This window comes from Tinamus guttatus, unplaced genomic scaffold, assembly GCF_059628265.1.
Source record: "Tinamus guttatus ecotype Peru unplaced genomic scaffold, ASM5962826v1 Tinamus_guttatus_pri_ptg000232l, whole genome shotgun sequence".
Lineage (NCBI taxonomy): Eukaryota > Metazoa > Chordata > Aves > Tinamiformes > Tinamidae > Tinamus > Tinamus guttatus.
In genome coordinates, this window is record NW_028288766.1 from 1,241,456 (window position 1) to 1,258,986 (window position 17,531).

At 39.8% G+C, this 17,531-nt stretch overlaps 1 protein-coding gene across 1 annotated transcript in view; it reads left to right on the plus strand.

The window, feature by feature from the left end:
* The window catches only part of FARS2 (phenylalanyl-tRNA synthetase 2, mitochondrial), a 235,420-nt gene that overhangs the window by 149,306 nt on the left and 68,583 nt on the right, over nucleotides 1–17,531 (plus strand). Inside the window, exon 6 of the mRNA XM_088525650.1 lies at nucleotides 4,008–4,159. Coding sequence (XP_088381776.1) covers nucleotides 4,008–4,159 — 152 coding nt within the window. The remainder of the gene's footprint in view (nucleotides 1–4,007; nucleotides 4,160–17,531) is intronic.

Consider the following 17,531-nt stretch of genomic DNA (forward strand, 5'->3'; position numbering starts at 1 on the left):
TTCAGTAGCTTTATTTTGGCTTAATTGTGGGGACTGACTGTTTGTTTCCCCCCTCTCCCCCTTTTTTTTTTTCTCAAGAATTTCTTTGTTTGCTTTTTTGTGCTCTCTTGCGTAGCTGCAAGGTTTCTGGGGCAGGTTAGCTGGTGATCCTTTGCTGTGTGCGAATGAAGAGAGGAAACTCGGTCGGTGACCACCTGATTCCTTTTCCAATGGTGTCAAGAGCATCCCACTGGTGTGGCAGCACACACAGAGCTTAAGTGCTTGCTATTTTATGCCAACAGATAAATTCTGGTGGAACCTCCTGCTGAAGAGAGCTGTCCACCAGTGCTGCAGTTACTGGTCCAGAATGTTTTAGTATAAACCACTGAAAAAGGATATTTTCAGCTAGCTACACCAGGCTATGAGCTCCAGTGGTGGAAGAAGAGGCACGTGTTTGTTTTGTCGACTGCTGCAGAGGTAGTTTTCTCCATGAAAAAGCTGGAGCAGGGGAATCGGGAAGGCCTTATACCACCGTAGCTGCTGATGCAGACCCACGCAGCAGAAATGCAGCACCCTGAGTGTTCAGGGGTGCATTCCTGCCCGGCAGCATCCTGGGATTGCATGGCCTAGGGAGGCTTTCACAGCAGCATGCTGCTACAACCTTGCTGCCCAGTTACTCCTTTTTTCCACTAAAATCGGAATCATGAGAGAGAATAGTTTCATTAAGGGCTTCTGTAATTTATTAACCATGGAGAGCAAGAGAAGGATGTGTAGCTTATAATTGGTAAATATGTATCATTGAACATGGATCACCAGAAAGCTTCTGTTTTACTATTAAAAACCCTAGTAATTCAGTCCCCTACATTCTTTCACCTTGGGTAATTGAAAGATAAAATGTCATCATTTTTGATATTCCCTACAACTTGAGTTCAGTGGAATCTTATAGATAGTGTAATTACTGGGAAAGCACTCCTTTGTTTTCTGAGGCTAGTGAAGAGTGGCTGAGAGGGAGCACTGCAAGAGTGGAAACGGAAAGTAGACAGAAAATGTAAGGTAATGTAGGGCAGTAGTCACATACATATACAAAACCGTAATGGGGCGAAACAAATGGTGCAGCGTTGGCTGTGCATGAGCAGCCTGGTCTGGGAGGTGTGACTGGTGCTGGCCTGCACTGTACAGCTGATATCAATTGTATATATTACTGAATCCTTTTGCTTTGCTTGTAAATCTTAAAAAAAAAAATAAATAAATCCCTGGCTGGATTGCAGACTAGGGCAGTGTGCTGGAAGCTGGGGGCTACGTGCATGGGTCAGAGTTAACTCCTCGCAACTTTGGAGAGCAAGGTGTGCTGGAGCACATCAAAATTGTGAGGAGAGGTCGCTGAAACTGGTGCCTGGAAACGACAGCGGAGGCAAAAATAGAGTGGAAAGAGCACATTGCACTCAAGAGGATTCTCAGATATGTCTGTAAACTTAGAAGGAAACAGTGTTTGGGGCTGCTGTTTGCTTGACCCTGAAAGCAGATCCGTAAGGGGCTTTAGGTCTCTGCATTATTAAAGAACAGGTAACTTTTGAAAAAAGAATAGGGCCATGGGCAATAGGATCTGTTGGAACACAGTATGTGTTTGCTCAGGTGTCTGAGTATAATCTTAGTAACTTAATTTTGTCCAGCCAGTTGGAGACAGTTGTCCTAATCTGTTCATGTTTTTTTAGATGTAGCTAATAAACAATTATGTAGCTCATGTAGCTCTACAACAAACAGATCGATACATTTGAGAGCCAGAAATTTTATACGTATGCTAACTTTAGTCTTGATACAAGGCTTATTGAAATGATATTGACTGTGGCCAGGTGGTAAAGAGAGAATAATATGGATTTATTGCTTTGTCTTTTACCATAAATGATTTTTCATATAGTAAGTCTCTGAGAAAAGGTTAGCACCTAGTACTCAAAATGTTAGGCTGTTCCAAACACTTGTTCTTCCAGTTTATTCCACCCCATCAGCATACACATATATACATGCACACACAAAAGTCAGTACGGATTGACTAAATTAAGCATTTTTCGGGCCAGATCCTACAGATTATTGCGTCTTTGGGCAACTTTGCTAACATGATATTTGCTGTCCCTGTTAATGTAAGTCAGACTTACATTAGTTTAGGTAAGTTTGCAAGATCCAGCCGCTCTGGATCCCTATGTACACTTCCGTGTAAGTGGGAAAAGGAGTATTCTTTTCATGTGATTGGCATAATCCCGCTTCTTTTGAGACTGGTGCCAAATATTCAAAACAGACTGTGGCTGCTGTGCTTCTTTCAGGTTTTAGGATATTACTGAGTTACCTGAGCAAATAATTCTTTTTCTTTAGTATCCTTAATACCTCTAATGATGAAAAAAGACACTAACACAGACTGGGTGGCCGTGCTTAGGCTCCTAAACCACAATCTTCTAGTTGAGGAATAAAATGTTCTGAAGCTGGATCTTCAGGAAGTTTTGTATTAGTCCCTTCAGACTTTGAAATGTCGTCAGTGAGCTGTGGAAATTCAGGATGGTCACTATAGGGATGGACCAGGGCGAGGTGAACATGCAGGAATCCACTACGGGTTTATAATTTTTTTAATTTTAATACATGTATTATGTTGTTAACTGAGAAGTAGCTCTAGCATTTACAGCTGTGACTATGGTGGAGCAGAGGAGAGATTTACATTTAATTCGTTAGCTTTTGGTGTTTTATCACGAGCTCCTGCCTGTATGATGGCTTTATTGTGTGCCCTTTTTTTTTTATTTTTGAATTTGGTATATGGGATATGAATTCATTTGACAAGTTTATTCCTTTAACAAGTTGGATAATCATTTGTGATTCCAATTTAATTCACAGGAGGGCTATTAATTTAAAACTTGCACTGTACTCCTTATCAGATATTTATTGAAAGGTTTACACTGCAAGAAAAGGATTTGTGTAAATTGGCATGCTCTAAATTTGCTTTTTAACAGGTTTATTGCTTTAGCAGGCATTCACTTAGGATTTCACTGTTCCATCATAAAATATTCCCAGGCGTACAATGCTTTTTTTGAATGAGATGATATACTGTATGCACATGCACAGTATATACATCAGCTGTCATACACAGAAAGACAAATTTAAAAGAAAAATTCTTTTGCAGACCTCAACAATCTTGTACAAAATTAATTACTTCATCTGCAGTACATTAATGAAAAGACAGAAGTAACATAGTAGTATGACCAAAAGAGCATAAAAAGCAGCATTACTGTCTTGTTTTCATAAAGGGGTAAATGTTTTGGTTAAAGCATGATCTGAAGCCCATTGGCTCCAGGGAAATTTGATCAAATCTGAAAAAAATGTTTGTCTCATTTTCTTTCTCTTCCTGTATTTGCCAATAACAACTTAAGACAATAACTTCTAAGACAAGATGAGGTCTTTCAGTCTGTAGCAAATGCTATATCATTCTATGCATAACAGTGTATTGTGGAATTAATATTTGTCCTGAGAAGAGTATCCATGAATAATTATACTATAAAAATATTCTTTTGTTATTTTTGGAAGTTTCCTTCCAAAAACATACTGGGAAATGTAACTAATCCCTCTTTTAAGCCAAAGTGTGTTATTTATTGTAACCTTTTAATAAGAGGGTACTTTTTAATAATGCTTTCTTACCGTTACATTAGACATTATAAGTAATAAACATATTGTGTTATATTCAGAATTATCCTGTTACACATAAGAATTTTTTATTTTGCGAAAAATCTTTAAACTGTTTTTAAAAAGTGCACCCTAGCCCATGAATAATCATGGTAAAATGATCTCTTCCTTTTACAATAGCTTTAAAAGATATTTTCTAAAATAGAATCTTGCATCTCAGTTGTTTCTGAGGGCAGACTGTACTTGAAAATACTTTTCAGAAAGCTTGCAAAATGTGTGTCCTGTGCACAAGTTCAAAATAGAGTTGTATGTATTTCTACCCAAGCCAGGCATTTATAAAGGTATGGGTTTTTTTTTTTCATTTTTTTTAGCCACTCAGCAAATATCCACCTTTGATCAATGACATCTCCTTTTGGCTACCTTCAGAGACATACTCTAAAAATGATTTCTATGATTTGGCCCGAACCATTGGTGGAGATCTAATAGAGAAGGTTGTCCTACTGGATGAATTTATCCATCCAAAGTAAGTAAAATTTTTGACTTTTTCATGTTAAAATATTTCTAGTGCTGCATACCAAGATTCTTGATGCTTGCAGGGTTTGTACCTTTCACTTTCTTTAATCCAAAACATTTTTCTTTAATGCTCTCAAGAATAAGTATTTCTATTCAAAAATAGTATTTTAAAATTCAGTTTTGCATTAGTACTGTGCTTACAGTATTCACAGTGCAATCCCAACGTGTTGTGTCTTGTTTATCACAGTCCTACTGAACAACTGCATTCCTGAAGGCATCTGTCAATGCCTCGTGCTCTAATCTGGAGGATGTCTGATATCCTTGTTCTGCACTTTGACTGGTTTGGGTCCTTGTTCTCTTCTTTCTTTGCCTGGTCTTCATGCACTAGCAGACCTTGCCTATAAATGTTGGGAGGAAGAATGACGGGTTCCAGAAGAGAATCAGTGGTGTACAGCAGAGAGAGAAAAATGATTGTTTGCTTTTGTTTTCGATTTCTTATACATATTTATGCTGTTTAACAATCTCTCAGACTGAAGAATACTTTCTTATTGGCATATAGCACTGTTGTGATGATTCTGGGTGCGAAGGTTAATTGTCCAACTGATACTATCAATTGGCTCAAACAGCGACGAATATCAGCTATTTCATGTGCACTCTTTTTCATCTTGTTCATTCCAAATCAAGAAGTTAATATCTTCCTCACTAATCAACTTTTTAATTTTTTAAAATTAATTTCTCTTCTTTTTTTAGTGGGTTTTGGGGTTTTTTTGGTACTGCAGAAAAGTAGGTAGAGAACAAAACCATGGAGCATTCTGTGAGGATGATGGCTCATGTTATGCTCTAGTGCCTATAGTTTTTTTTCTTCCCACATACAGGTATTCAATCCAATTGCTCTTTTGAATTTGGTGTGCCTTGCACACTGGATCAACAGATTATTCACCAGCCTAGGTTTCATCATGGTTCAGTGGATTAATATTTATTTGTTTCTTTGCCTTTTCCTCTCTCTTTATGTGTGTGAGACTTTTTCCTAGGACAGAAGTGCCAGTGGAATATCTATGGACATCTAAAGTCTTGGAGTCATTACTTCCTGAATGCTTCTCACATGTAAATGATGTGAGAGGATTTTAAATAATTCTATACTCAAAACAGAGCATCCAGCAGAGCAGTATCAGCTAAGATAGGATATTGATTGCACTTCACTGTAAAGAACAACAGGACTGTATCTCAGAGACAAGTTGAAAAATTAATTTTTGCAAATATGAATGACTTTCACTTGAACAGCAGCGTAGTGTAATTTAGCACAAGTACCTCGACATCGAAGGCTACTTACATAGATACAATAGAATCAACTTCAGAATATTCATTAAAAATGGGTTATTAGATCAATTTTTAGAATTGTTCTTTCCCATTCTGCCATGCCAAATGTCTACTGTATGTGTATCATCTGTGTGCTCATCATCAGTTTTTGTCTATGTATATTTTTCTTGTTATTACCAAGCAGGTCATCATCTTTATTCTTACATGGAGCTCTTTGGGGAAAAGGTACGTAGTGTGGGTTGGAGGACTGGAGAGATCTTGTTCCCTGCTGCCTCCACTAGCAGCAGTGTTGCTTTGTGCAACCTCTGCAACTCACTGGAAGAATCCTCTTGCACGTGGAGATCCTAGTAAGCAGCAGCACATCCCTCACGACCCAGCTCTTTTTAAGGTTCCAGTTGCTTCTAGGCAACAGCGTTCCCAAACCTTTGCCTGCCCAGCAGAGGAGGCTTCCCAACCACAGATGGAGAATGGAAGGAGCTCTGTTCAGTACGTGTGAATTGCCTTTTTTCACCCTTCAAGCAGGTCGTGCACCTCTTCTCTAATTTGAGTAGTATCTTCCATAACAGTGGAGTGTCACGGTGGGGATAGAATTCAGATTCACTACCCCAGATTTCTAGTGTATCTATTTTCTGCTCTGAGATGCTTTGACACATCCTGAATCCATACCAGTGAGACTGTTAATAAGTACAAGGTCTTTTCTTCCCATGCAAGGAGCACGCCCTGAGTTCGTTCGGCAGATGGGGCAAATGAATGGGAAGTACAATCTCTCACTGCGATTTTTCACACAAATTTAGGACTTTCCTAGTGTTACTCAGTGTTTCTTCTCTAAAGACATTAGACCCCTTTTCCGCGAACATATAAGTGTGCTGTAATACTGCACAGAACAAATGCTTCTCACCTTCAGGCCAAAAGGTGAGGGGATTGTCACCCATGGGTGTTTGGTAAAGTACTGTTAAATATATTCAACTGCAGCAACAACAAAAAATAAACCTTCTAAATGCACCATGTAAAAAACAGTAGTTTCCAGAAGATGACCTCATTTGGACATCACTAGGACAAAAAAAAAAAAAAAGGAGAAAGAATTACAGATAAAGGCTTCCTTTGACATTAGCTGTATTAGCCATAAAGATTGCTTGGCCCTTTCTTTTTAAACCACTGTGTGTGCATGTACAAAACTTGCTAAGCTGTTGAGAACTGATGACATAAGCAGTGTAAGTTGTTTTTGTCTTTTCTCCAAAGCCTTTGCAAGGGTGACTCTTTGGAAAGAAAAGCATTCTACTTAGTCTTAATTCCACAATAATTGTCTTGTTAAATGAATGGTCCAGTGGCTTCTTTAATTCAGTGTTAGAGCAAAGCCTTTGGGCACAGAAATTAATATTAAAAAAGTGCTGTTATACATCTGTATGTTATGGATCTAGATGCTTGTAATCGTTATCTTGAATTTGTAGTGATTCTGGAGTGCCAAGTGGAGAAAAGTGTGTAGGTTATGAAAGTCTGCAGGGTTCCTGTCTTGAATGTTAATTACTTAAAAGTAGAATTTGCTAGTAAAACAGTTTAGTAGGTTCATCATTTAGTAGTTGATCACTTCTAGAATTTAAAATTCAGACTTTTTCATCGCTTAAAATGCCAATTTAATGCAAGTAAAGGGGGAGAGCAGTCAGGCAACTTAGAGGTGTCATTTTCCTTTCTAATTTACTTGTCTTAATTATAGGACTAAAAAGATTGGAAAAGAGAAAATTCCATGCAAATAAATAGTTTAGAACACAGAAAGAGGTCTTTTAATTTATATACTTTATAAAGGCTGTCTCTATCATACTGTGTAGTTATCTACAGACTTTTCTGTTCTTGAGAGACCTTTCCAGGTTCTCCTAGGCATCAGATGGATAACCATGCTGCAAGATGTAGCAATTACAGTTTGCATTAGCAGTGAGATGTATTCCCATACAGGGAAAAAGAAAAGTGCGAAGAAAAAAAAAAGGTATGAGATAAATAATTGTTTAAACGGCCATAGCCTTCACAACAGTAAACAAGGAGGAGATGTCAGTTTGAACCATTTGTTGGTTATCCGCTGTGCAAGCTGGTGATGGTGAGCCATCTTCTAGGAAAGCACAGGCAATTAAAGATACCGCGGGAAGTATTCTCCCTGCTGAAAGCTAAAATTTAAGGGACTGGCACGTTACTGTGCTAGGTTAATTAGGAACTGTTCCAGCCTGAATGCACCTAACGTAAACTTCACTAAACAAGACATGGCATTGAGGTAAAGCTAGTAATGCAAGATATGTGAAGAAGGCTTTCCGGAAAATAGCCTGTTTAGTCTGCCAAAATGTCTTTTTTTTTTTTCTGACAACTGAAACTAATTTTAATGCATGCCAGCTTAGTGGGGCTAAATCAATTGTAAAATGTGGCAAGCAGACATTATTTTATATTCTGGTCATAGCTTAGTCTGAGATGGAAAAAGTAGGTGTTCCCTATTAGAGAACAAAGTACTAGCAGCAATTAGGGAATGTGGACACTCATATTTACCTTTCTTGAATTCTCTTTTGTTCCTCTAAAGTGATGTTCTTCATTGCCTCAGATGATAGGCCCTCCAAGTGGAGAATTGAGTTTTAGCAATGAAGGCAAGGTAGATAGATAACTTTTAGTAAAAGCAAGTCTGAAAATTAGAATAGTTCAACAAGAGTCCTGCAATCCACAAGAATTTCATCCCCTCAGTTTCATTGCAAATATTGCAAAGGAGCCCCACTGCCCCCTGGTCTTTCTTTGAATTAAAGATTTTGCATTAAATGGAGAACATGGATTTCTCCAGTGGCTGCAGTCATCACACGTCTGTCAACATAACAGATATGTGTCTGCCAGGTGAGAGGAGCTGGCTGTGGATCTCGCAGTTGGAAATTGCCTTCCTCCAAGTGCCAAAGAGCATCGTTCCCACTCTGGGAACCCCAGGCAGCTGGTCAGTAGGTTTATATCTGGCAACTAGGCTGGGAAATCTGGGAAGAAAGGAGATCCTTGGATAAGAAAGAAGCAGCACCTATACGAGATATGGATGCTGCATTCAGGATATGAAGATGGAGAAGAAAACGGGTATTATCTAATGCTGAACAGCTCAGAGGATAATCATGTCTGTTATTGATGCTTTCCCCCTTGTCTTTATGGCAAAGGCCATTGCAGAGCTTTAGTAGAGAACACAGATGGAAATGTAAGGCCCACAGTCACCTTATTTTTAGGGTATTCTTGGAAACTCAATGTTATATTAAGCTTGTTCTGATGATGCTGTCAGGATGTAACTTCATTCAGTATGAATAAAGCACATCATGACTGGAGTATACCCAGTCTCCAGACATATAAAGAGTAAATCACTGAAGGAAAAGCTGTGGTTTGGCTGAATTGCCAAAGAATTGAATGAAATTGTGGAGGTTATGACAAGAACAGCATCAGAGCATCTGCAAGGCATGTAGAATAAAGCTGTCCCTTAGCAGGAAGCAAAATAATTTCCAGTTTGCCTTGCAGGTTTAAGCTGTCCTTTGCTTGACGCATTGGCGACAAACGTTTAGATTTCTCTTCTTTTGATTAGTAGAACATATTTGTCTGTGTGTGGCTTTCAAAATGAGTTCACTGTGATTTCCCTTTAGTTGTCACTTCTTGTATATGGCTTGAACTGTGCAACGAGACTCCAGGAGGCAGTGGCGCTGCCTCTGTGACCTGAATTGTTTCTTCACATCCTTGGAGATCTTTAAGGACATTTAAGCATTGCTGTGCAAATGCATGATGAATAAGGATGTGTGGCTGACATTTTTTCCTTTGAACATTCCAGGAAACAAACATTCCAGAAAACAAAGAAGTTATTATAGATTATATTGATACTAAAGGAAGAACAGAAATTAGTAATTTTCTCTTTTTTTTTTGCAAAGGGTGCTGCACTGTCCTCTCTAAGTTCAAGACTCCTACTACTCAACTTGTCTAATTGTCTAAGCAGTATGAAAGTCTTTTAGAAATTAAATTAGAAAATGATCCCCTTTTCAGTGTCAGGACATCTCGAGTTTCAGGACGGAAACAGGTTTCAGACAGATAAAAAGAAGGCTGGCATTAAAGGGTAGAAAGATCTCTGTCCATTATGAGTAAGCAAATCAAATTTGCTGCCATCCAGAGCTTTCCAGTAAGAGCAGTATTTTCATTTCGGAGACTTTAAAATTAGTATTGCAGCCATGAACAAATAAAGTTCCGGGAATTATAATAAAAATGTATGTGTCTAAAATAGTACAGGAAATACTGGCTAATCACACAACAAGTTGAACCAGAGGCCTTCAAGGTGAACATTAAGTCTATGATATACCTGCAGAGCAGAAAGTAAGCTGGATTTCTTTGTTTAAAGAACAGAAATGATATAATAGCTATTTTAAAACAAATGATTCAATTTTATCTCATGTCCTTACAAATAAGGATAACGGCAGGTGAGGAGACCAGAAGGAAGTAAATTTGGCCGAAATAAAGTTAGGGCTGCCACCTAAAAACTAAGTAAAACTGCAATGCCCGAGCACACATGCTCAGAAAGAAAGATGAGGAGCCCGGTGACAAGACCCTGCTCCCAGAGCCGCAGAGCGAGGGCTGCGGGGCGCCGGGTGCGCGGGGATGGCGCCGCGCGAGCCCCCGACAGCATCCTCAGGGGACGTGCAGCCACCAGCAGGGGTCTGGAGCCAGGAGAGCATCAGCTGAGGGATGCAGTGTTGCTTGGGATTGAGCTGTGGTGAAGGGGACAGGCCGAAAGTTCAAGAGATGAGGAGACAGAAAAGTCATCTAACCCCTGCCTGTGATACTGAATCGGAATGGGATTCGGAACACCAAGGATGTTCGTCTTTGCTCTAAGTGATCCCTTCAAACGTTTTCCTCAGCTCAGCACATTGTGTCTCTTATCCTACATACCTAGGGGTTATTAATGGGCTCGTAGTACTGTTATGAAAAAGTATATTTTGAGTTTTGCAAAGAGATTGTCTTCCCATAGCTATGATTTTTAGAAATTTCATACTAAACTTCCTTTCAGTAGGAAGGGAATGGAAGGAAGGATATGCCTCCATGTCTCCCTTTGTAAGGAAGATACACAGGCAAGCTGAAAGAATTATACAGAACTGTAATCAAGAAATGCACTGTGTACTCAGTGGTACTTAAGAAGTAAATTTTTAATCAGAACAACTAAAAATACTCAGAAAAGGTAGTGTGGGAGACAATGGCAGGGTGGAAATTGATTTGCTGCATTTTGAAGGCAATGTTGTTAAAAATTTAAGTGAGGGATGGGTAAGAAGAGTTCATTCCTGCCTCTAGGTGAATTACTTGCCACTTCTGGAGTGAGAGCTGTGCACATGTAACTCTGTAAAGTGAAAAGAGAGGGAAAGTATTGGCTGCTGCGAGGTAGCGAGGTAGGCGATCCGTGGCAGCACTTGCAGAGATGCGGGGAGTAGAGTTCAGATGACCTGGGTCCTTTCTTTTCCAAATAATAAGCGGACCTGGTCTGTCAGAAAGAGTCAGGTCTTATTGACTGCTTTGTTCGGTCAAAGCACACCCCTAGCTCCTTATGGGTATGTAGAAAAAAAGCAGTATAATAAACAACCTTATTTTCCTTTTTTATTGTCAGATTTGTTGCACCTGTTCTTATCAAGCTGCAGATCAAATGAAATACTTGCAGGTCTGGTTTATTTATTGATTCTTTTCTGTCTTGGTTCTGTCTGGCTTCTGGAATAGGGGAGTTACAGCAGAATAATTGTGAAGTGCTGCTTGCTGCTAGTATTACGCAAATTAAAACAATCAGTTCGGTCCCTGAACACCTTGTTGTTCATCAGCCTGAGCGCTTTACAATTTGCCAAGGGATTCTTTGAGATTGCCTTTAACTGCTGAACTGGCAAAGTCCCAGCAGTGGCTCCTCTGCAAAAACCAGAAGCAGCTTTTGACAGGAGCTGTCAGAGCACAGGTTTCCTGTTAAAGAGCTGTGTTCTCCAGATCTGGAGCTTTTCTCTCATTTGGCCAAATAAATGGAAGACTGGTAGTTTTGCAGGAGCTCAGCAGCCTGTGGGAGGCTCTGTGGTTGGGTGCTAGATTACTGACTTCGTACCCTTTCTTCAACTGTAGCAGCTGGTAAAAGGGCTACAGTAGTACCCCTGTGCCACTTTTCTTGTCCTTATCAAATAACCAGGAACAGTGCCACCTATTTCCTCTCATGAAGGAGAACCTTGTTTGTGTTTGGGTGGTGGTGATGGTGGTGGTGGTGGTGGTGGTGGTTGTTTTTCTTGTGGGCTTCAGTTTTGCAAACCTGCTTGTAATGGAGATTATGGGCTTTTGAGTGCATTTTTGCGTGGCTCAAAGTATCCTTCAGCTTCTTCTCATTGCCTGAACTTTCTCCTTTGAAAAAGCAGCTATGTGAAAGTAGCAGCTCTGTTCTCTCTAAAGCTCCTGCTTAGAGATACTTGGAAGTTTTGTGACCAAATATGTTTATAGGGGCTTGGGCTGGACGGAGAGATGCTTCATGAAGATATGGTTCTGGTCATGGAGGCCAGAGTTTGCTGGCTGAGGTCTGACAACGTCTTCTCAGCTTCCTGGAGGTGTTAAGGAGCCCAGACTTGAGCTCCATGTCTGTAATTTCAAGGTAGCCCTGCCATGCTACCATTTTAGCCATGTGGCTAAAAACTCCAGTGTGTCTTGGACTTCCCACTTCCTTGCATCTTCATGCCCTATATTCCATCAGGACTGAGGTTGTCCGTGTTTAGCTCTCCAGGGTATCCCATGTCCTAGCAGGGACATCTTTCAAACAAAAGGCAGCCATCCACTAGTTTTTATTTTTGAGAAATTGAACAGAAAAGCTTTTAATTTCTCTTGTTTTTCCTTAGTAGTACCTACTAAGACAAGACAGAAAAGCTTTTAATTTCTCCAAGTTTTCCTTCGTAGTACCTACTAAGACAAGACAGAGGTCTGAGACAGCAAAAAAGAGCATGGACTTTCCTGGCACAAGCCAGAAAGTATTGTTTGATATGGAGGTTGACCTTCACGATATTTTTTTTTTTTTTTTTGTACACAGATGTAGACTTGGAATATAGTGCGCATGTTTTTGTTAAGCATCCTCTTCAAAGATTTTTAAATACTTGGCCTGGAGCTTTTGAATTCCAGTGCAGATTTAGATGTCTAATTCCCTCAGCCTGATTCAAATACCCCTCACAAATGGCAGTTCCCTGTCTAAGCTTCTACAACCTAAACGTGTCATAAAGAACTATCAGAGGAGCTATAGCATAATGGAAAGAGCCTATCCTGTAGAAACAGAAACTGACCTTTAACTGTTTGGTATCTGCTTATTCTGGGCATTTTTTGTTTCATCTGCATAAGACAGTCTTGAGAAACACCAGAAAATGCCTTAGCTTTGTTTCACAAAAGGCAGAAAAATCCATACTCTTTACAGTAAAATTTGAGCTCCGTGACTTGCAGCTCTTAGATTTTGTCTGCTGCTTCAGACCTCTGATGCAAACATTCACTTGCAGACCATCCAATGGGAAAAGTGTGATCAACCAGTCATGAAAGAAAGACTGTACCTTTCTCAGTGTTCAGACAGGCACCGTACAAATAACTATTCCTAATGGCTTGCTGTTGAAGTCTGAGGTTTCCTTCAGACCACTGTATTCAAATCAATTGTGGGTCAGGCTGTGTTCTGCTGTGTAGCCCATGGCTCTTCAGAGACTTCACGGAGAAAATCGTCTCCACTAACAGGAAATAATTTACTATTAATGAGCTTCAGTCAGAGTTCCATTATTCTTCTTTGGTGGGAGGCCGGTGGCCAACACGCAGACTTGTGGGAGGTTTGGTATTCAGGAAAGGAAAAAGATGAAGTAACCACAGGATCCCATTAGAGGCAGGAGGAGACACAGTCCTGAAGTGTGATGTATCACCAGTGCTATTCCATGCGAAATGTAATCACCCTTCACGGGTAATGAGAAGAGAGGAAAACTTAAGTACATGAGCCACACAGAAGACAAATGTCAACTCCCTTATGTATTCAGGCAGATACAGAGCATGGGCTTGCTCTATAGCAAAGGGATGGCTGAAGTCGCAATGAATCTTTCTAAGAGGCTGCTTGGGTGAAGAGCTTAACCTTTTTTCATCATGTCAATCCAGAGTCAGCCATTCACAACCGCTTCTCAGAGGCAGCCCAGAAATCTTTGCCACAATTCCCAGAGCACTTCACGGGAGGCGTCGCAGGAATTAGCGCGGTGATTTATTGACAAGCAGGGGCTGCTGAAAGATAGCTAAGCGAGTCAGCTGCCGCCGGATGCACGGGGCCGGGGGTAGCAACAGGCTTATGAGTGCTTTTGTGTTCAGAGAAATCCTGGTGAGTCTCTATGCTTGTAGACCAGGGGCTGAGGCTACTTCTGTACAAAACTGTTTTCCCTAGTAGGTACCTGGGACCGTATTGTAATTTGGGAAGCATTACAACGGCTATGCATACATCAGAGGTGAAATAAAATGCTAAATCTTCTGCAATCACATCTGTTAGATGTTAATTATTGCATTTGCTGAGGACCTTGAAATTAGTTTAATCTTGCAGTGCCTTTTGCAAGGGAAAGCAATCCCCTCCATCTAGATCGAAGGAGAGAATTCAGTATGTGGAAGAGACCAAAACTCCTCCCTTCATCCTGGGCTTAGTCTCCCTCTTCTTACCTCCCACCAGAAGGTTTTTCTTCACCTTTGCCACCACTCTCCCTCCATGCTTCTCTACTTGGGATGATCATTGGCCGGGCTCCTGCTGCTGATGCCTGAGGCTGGGCTGCACTCTCCCTCTCTTCATAGGCTCTGCCCCTGCCCCATCCATTTCCTCACAGCAGCCCCTTAGGTGGCCAGCCTCCTGCAGCAGGTAGGAGCTGAGCGCTGTCACGGTCACCGTTCTGGCTGCCAGCTGGGAAGAGCTGCAGCAGACAACAGGTGAGGCAGGGAAGTGTTTCTGCTGCATCTCAGATCTGTGTCTGCAGCTAGTTTTTCTTTAAAAAGATAATCGCTCATCCTCCCTCTGGTTTCTGTCTCACTCCTCCTTGTCAGCTTTTAAATTAAATTTAGCATGAAATCACGGTGTGTTTGTTTGCTGTGGTGTCTCAACAATGTGAAGAAGCTGAACGTGTGTGCTTAACGCTTCCTTAGCAGGTTCTGAGTTCCTCTTAAATTCTGTGGGAAGGCAGGGTGGGCAGGGGAAGGTAGAACTGGGGCCATTTGGCTTTCCCTTACGGGCAAGGTGGGCACGACACCGAGCCACAAGGCATGTCTTGGGGCTATGAAGGAACACTGCTGTCCTGGGGCTGTTCAGAATTGCCCCTGTGAGACCTTCTGGGAAAAGAGGCATTTGTGCTCATCCTGGGGCTAGCCCTTCTTTGAACCAGGTTGAGTCTGGTAATATGAGGGCCGGAGCCCTATTTGTTAGGGTAAAACGTAACCATAGATCCTGTAGTGATGCCAAGGTGGGAGATGAGAGGAAAAAGTGTTTATATGCCCTTTTTCACTTCTGAGTATAGCTACACAAAAGAGAGAGAGAGATTTAGCATTTAATCTTTCTCTGTATATTTTATGGGTCCAGTACACATTTCTGTATGAAAAAAGCCTTATCGGTAGAAAGGATTTTTTTAAAGTTGAGTCAACACATTAAACAACTCAGAGGTTAATCATCTTCATGCTGGAAAATGTCAACATTTAGGCTGAGGAAATAAGATTTCCTTCCATTTCAGAACAAACTAATGTCAGCATTCCTGAAAGAGATCGTAGTGTTTTCATGTTTTTGGTTTTGTCCTTGATAGATTATTTTATTTTAACCTACCAGTTCAGTCTAAATTATTAGTCCAAGAAAACTGTTTCCAAATTCTATGAAGTGCTGAGTGTCCTAATCTCTGAATAAAATGAATAGAAATTCAGGGGATGGTGCACCCCATAGGATCTATATGCTATAGCAATGGACCTGAGCTGCAAAATTCACATAAATTCCTCCAGAATTCAGGTTTCTGTCTTGCTTCTTTCCAGTGCTGTCTGGTAATTTTAATACTAACACAACTGCAAGCAACGTATCTATTATTATCTAAAATCTCATAGAAATGTAAGGGAAAAGTGCTTTTTATAATTTACTCTGTGGATGAAGGAAAATTTTATGTTCAGTACTTTCATGCTCACAAATACTCATGAGGGATAGAAGTGGGATAATAAGGAAATGAATACTTTCCAACATTTCAACAGAGCACTACTTTTTGAATGAACATCAAAAATAGATGAAGATTAATACAGTCCCAAATTTCTATTTTTAACACCTTAACATACGATGGTCTCACAGTTCTTGTTTGAGATCTTGCCATGCTTATCTTGCAGACCAGCAAAACAGGAGTGACCTCTGTGAAGTCACAGTGGGCCAGTGCACAGCAAATTTGACAGCTTGGGTCAGAGCATTAGCACCAGTTGTGCTGAGTAGATGGGATGAATATTGAGGAAGTGAAAACCAGGTAGGATGGTACAGCATGTTCGAGGTCTTCTTGAGCTAGAATCAGATAAGCAAAGCCCACTTTTAACTGTGAGTTTTATCACTTAGACATTTTTTCCTTAGTATCTGTTAATGCATTTCTGTTTTTTCGTTTTATGAAAAACATGAATTTTTGCTTTTCACAGCTCCCACTGAAATCACTGGGAACTGTAGGAGCTCTAAGCTTCTGAAAATTGCTCCTTTACTAATAAAGCATTCAAAAAAAAATCTCAACAATTTAATGAGATACTTAGAAAATTTAACCTACACGTCCTTGGTGGGTTTTTTAAATTAATTTTTATATTGACCATAATGCTTATTTTCCTGTTCAAATGTTTAAGAGGTGGAGTTGTGAGAGTATCCCAATACAAAAATTCTGGGAGAAGGTGATTGGTTTGATGAGAGGAGAAAAAAAGATTTATGAATGAATGTAATTTAATTTGAAAAAAAAAAGGAAAAAGAAAATATGAGAGGTTTTTTTTAAAAAAGAAAAATGATAAAAGAAGCCAGTGGGACCATTTATCTCCATAGTGTTAGTCCACAAGGAAACATTTAAAAATCCCACTAAAATATGCAGCATGGTATATAGTAGGTTTCCAGTTTGTACTGGAAATCTTTCAAGAAAATAAACCTCTGTTGTTAACCAGAAATTGTAAAGGCTATCAATTCTCAGGCTTTAGAGAATAAATGACATGTGTTTGGGGTCATGACAATATCCCAATATGAACTATGGACCTGCAGAATTTATAAAATTGATGTTGTATTTCATACAGCTTGGAAACATCTATGACCAAACAATTTTATCAGCAGAATACTAGATGAAATAGTGGCATATACCTTAGTATGGCAATATCTGTTTCCTGTATGGTTAAATGTTTACAGTATCTGGACAATCTTAAACTTTCTTTTTTTATCCTAATTTCCTCCGTGGGCCTCGGTGGGTCCTTCTGGACTATTACAGTCCACTGTGTAAATATGAATTACAGTTATATTATACCAAATGTGAAACTGAATATTAACCCAGTAGATCATTGTAATAGTCATTAGGAGCTACAAAGTGAATGTTTGTTTATGCTGTTTTAAAGTGGTAGATTTTTAACATTACATATTTAAGACCTTCTACTCTCTTTTGCTAAGCCAGTTCCTTGTGATGACTTTGAAGTAAATCCAGCTTTAGCTTTGTGGATAATATTTAGGGATAAGTTTCTAAGGCACAAGGTTTCTAAGTTAGTGGTAAATTTCTAAGTAGATTAATTTTCTAGTTTTACATATGTTGGGGGGTTGGGAATTTACTGCATTTGAAATCTGCCTTGAACCCATGCTTATTTTATCTGTAATCTTCCCTCTCTCTTGCACAAGGTCAATTCAGTATATTATTCCACTGGAGAAAAAAACAAACTATCTCTGTATTGGAGGCGGAACTCCCAACCTAGGCAAATACTCAATGGAGAATCAATATACAATCTATGTAATATCTGCTTTAAAGTCGCTTTGTATACAAGACATCCTCCCCCCCACCCCTTTTTTTCCTACCTTTGGTTTTAATGTTTAT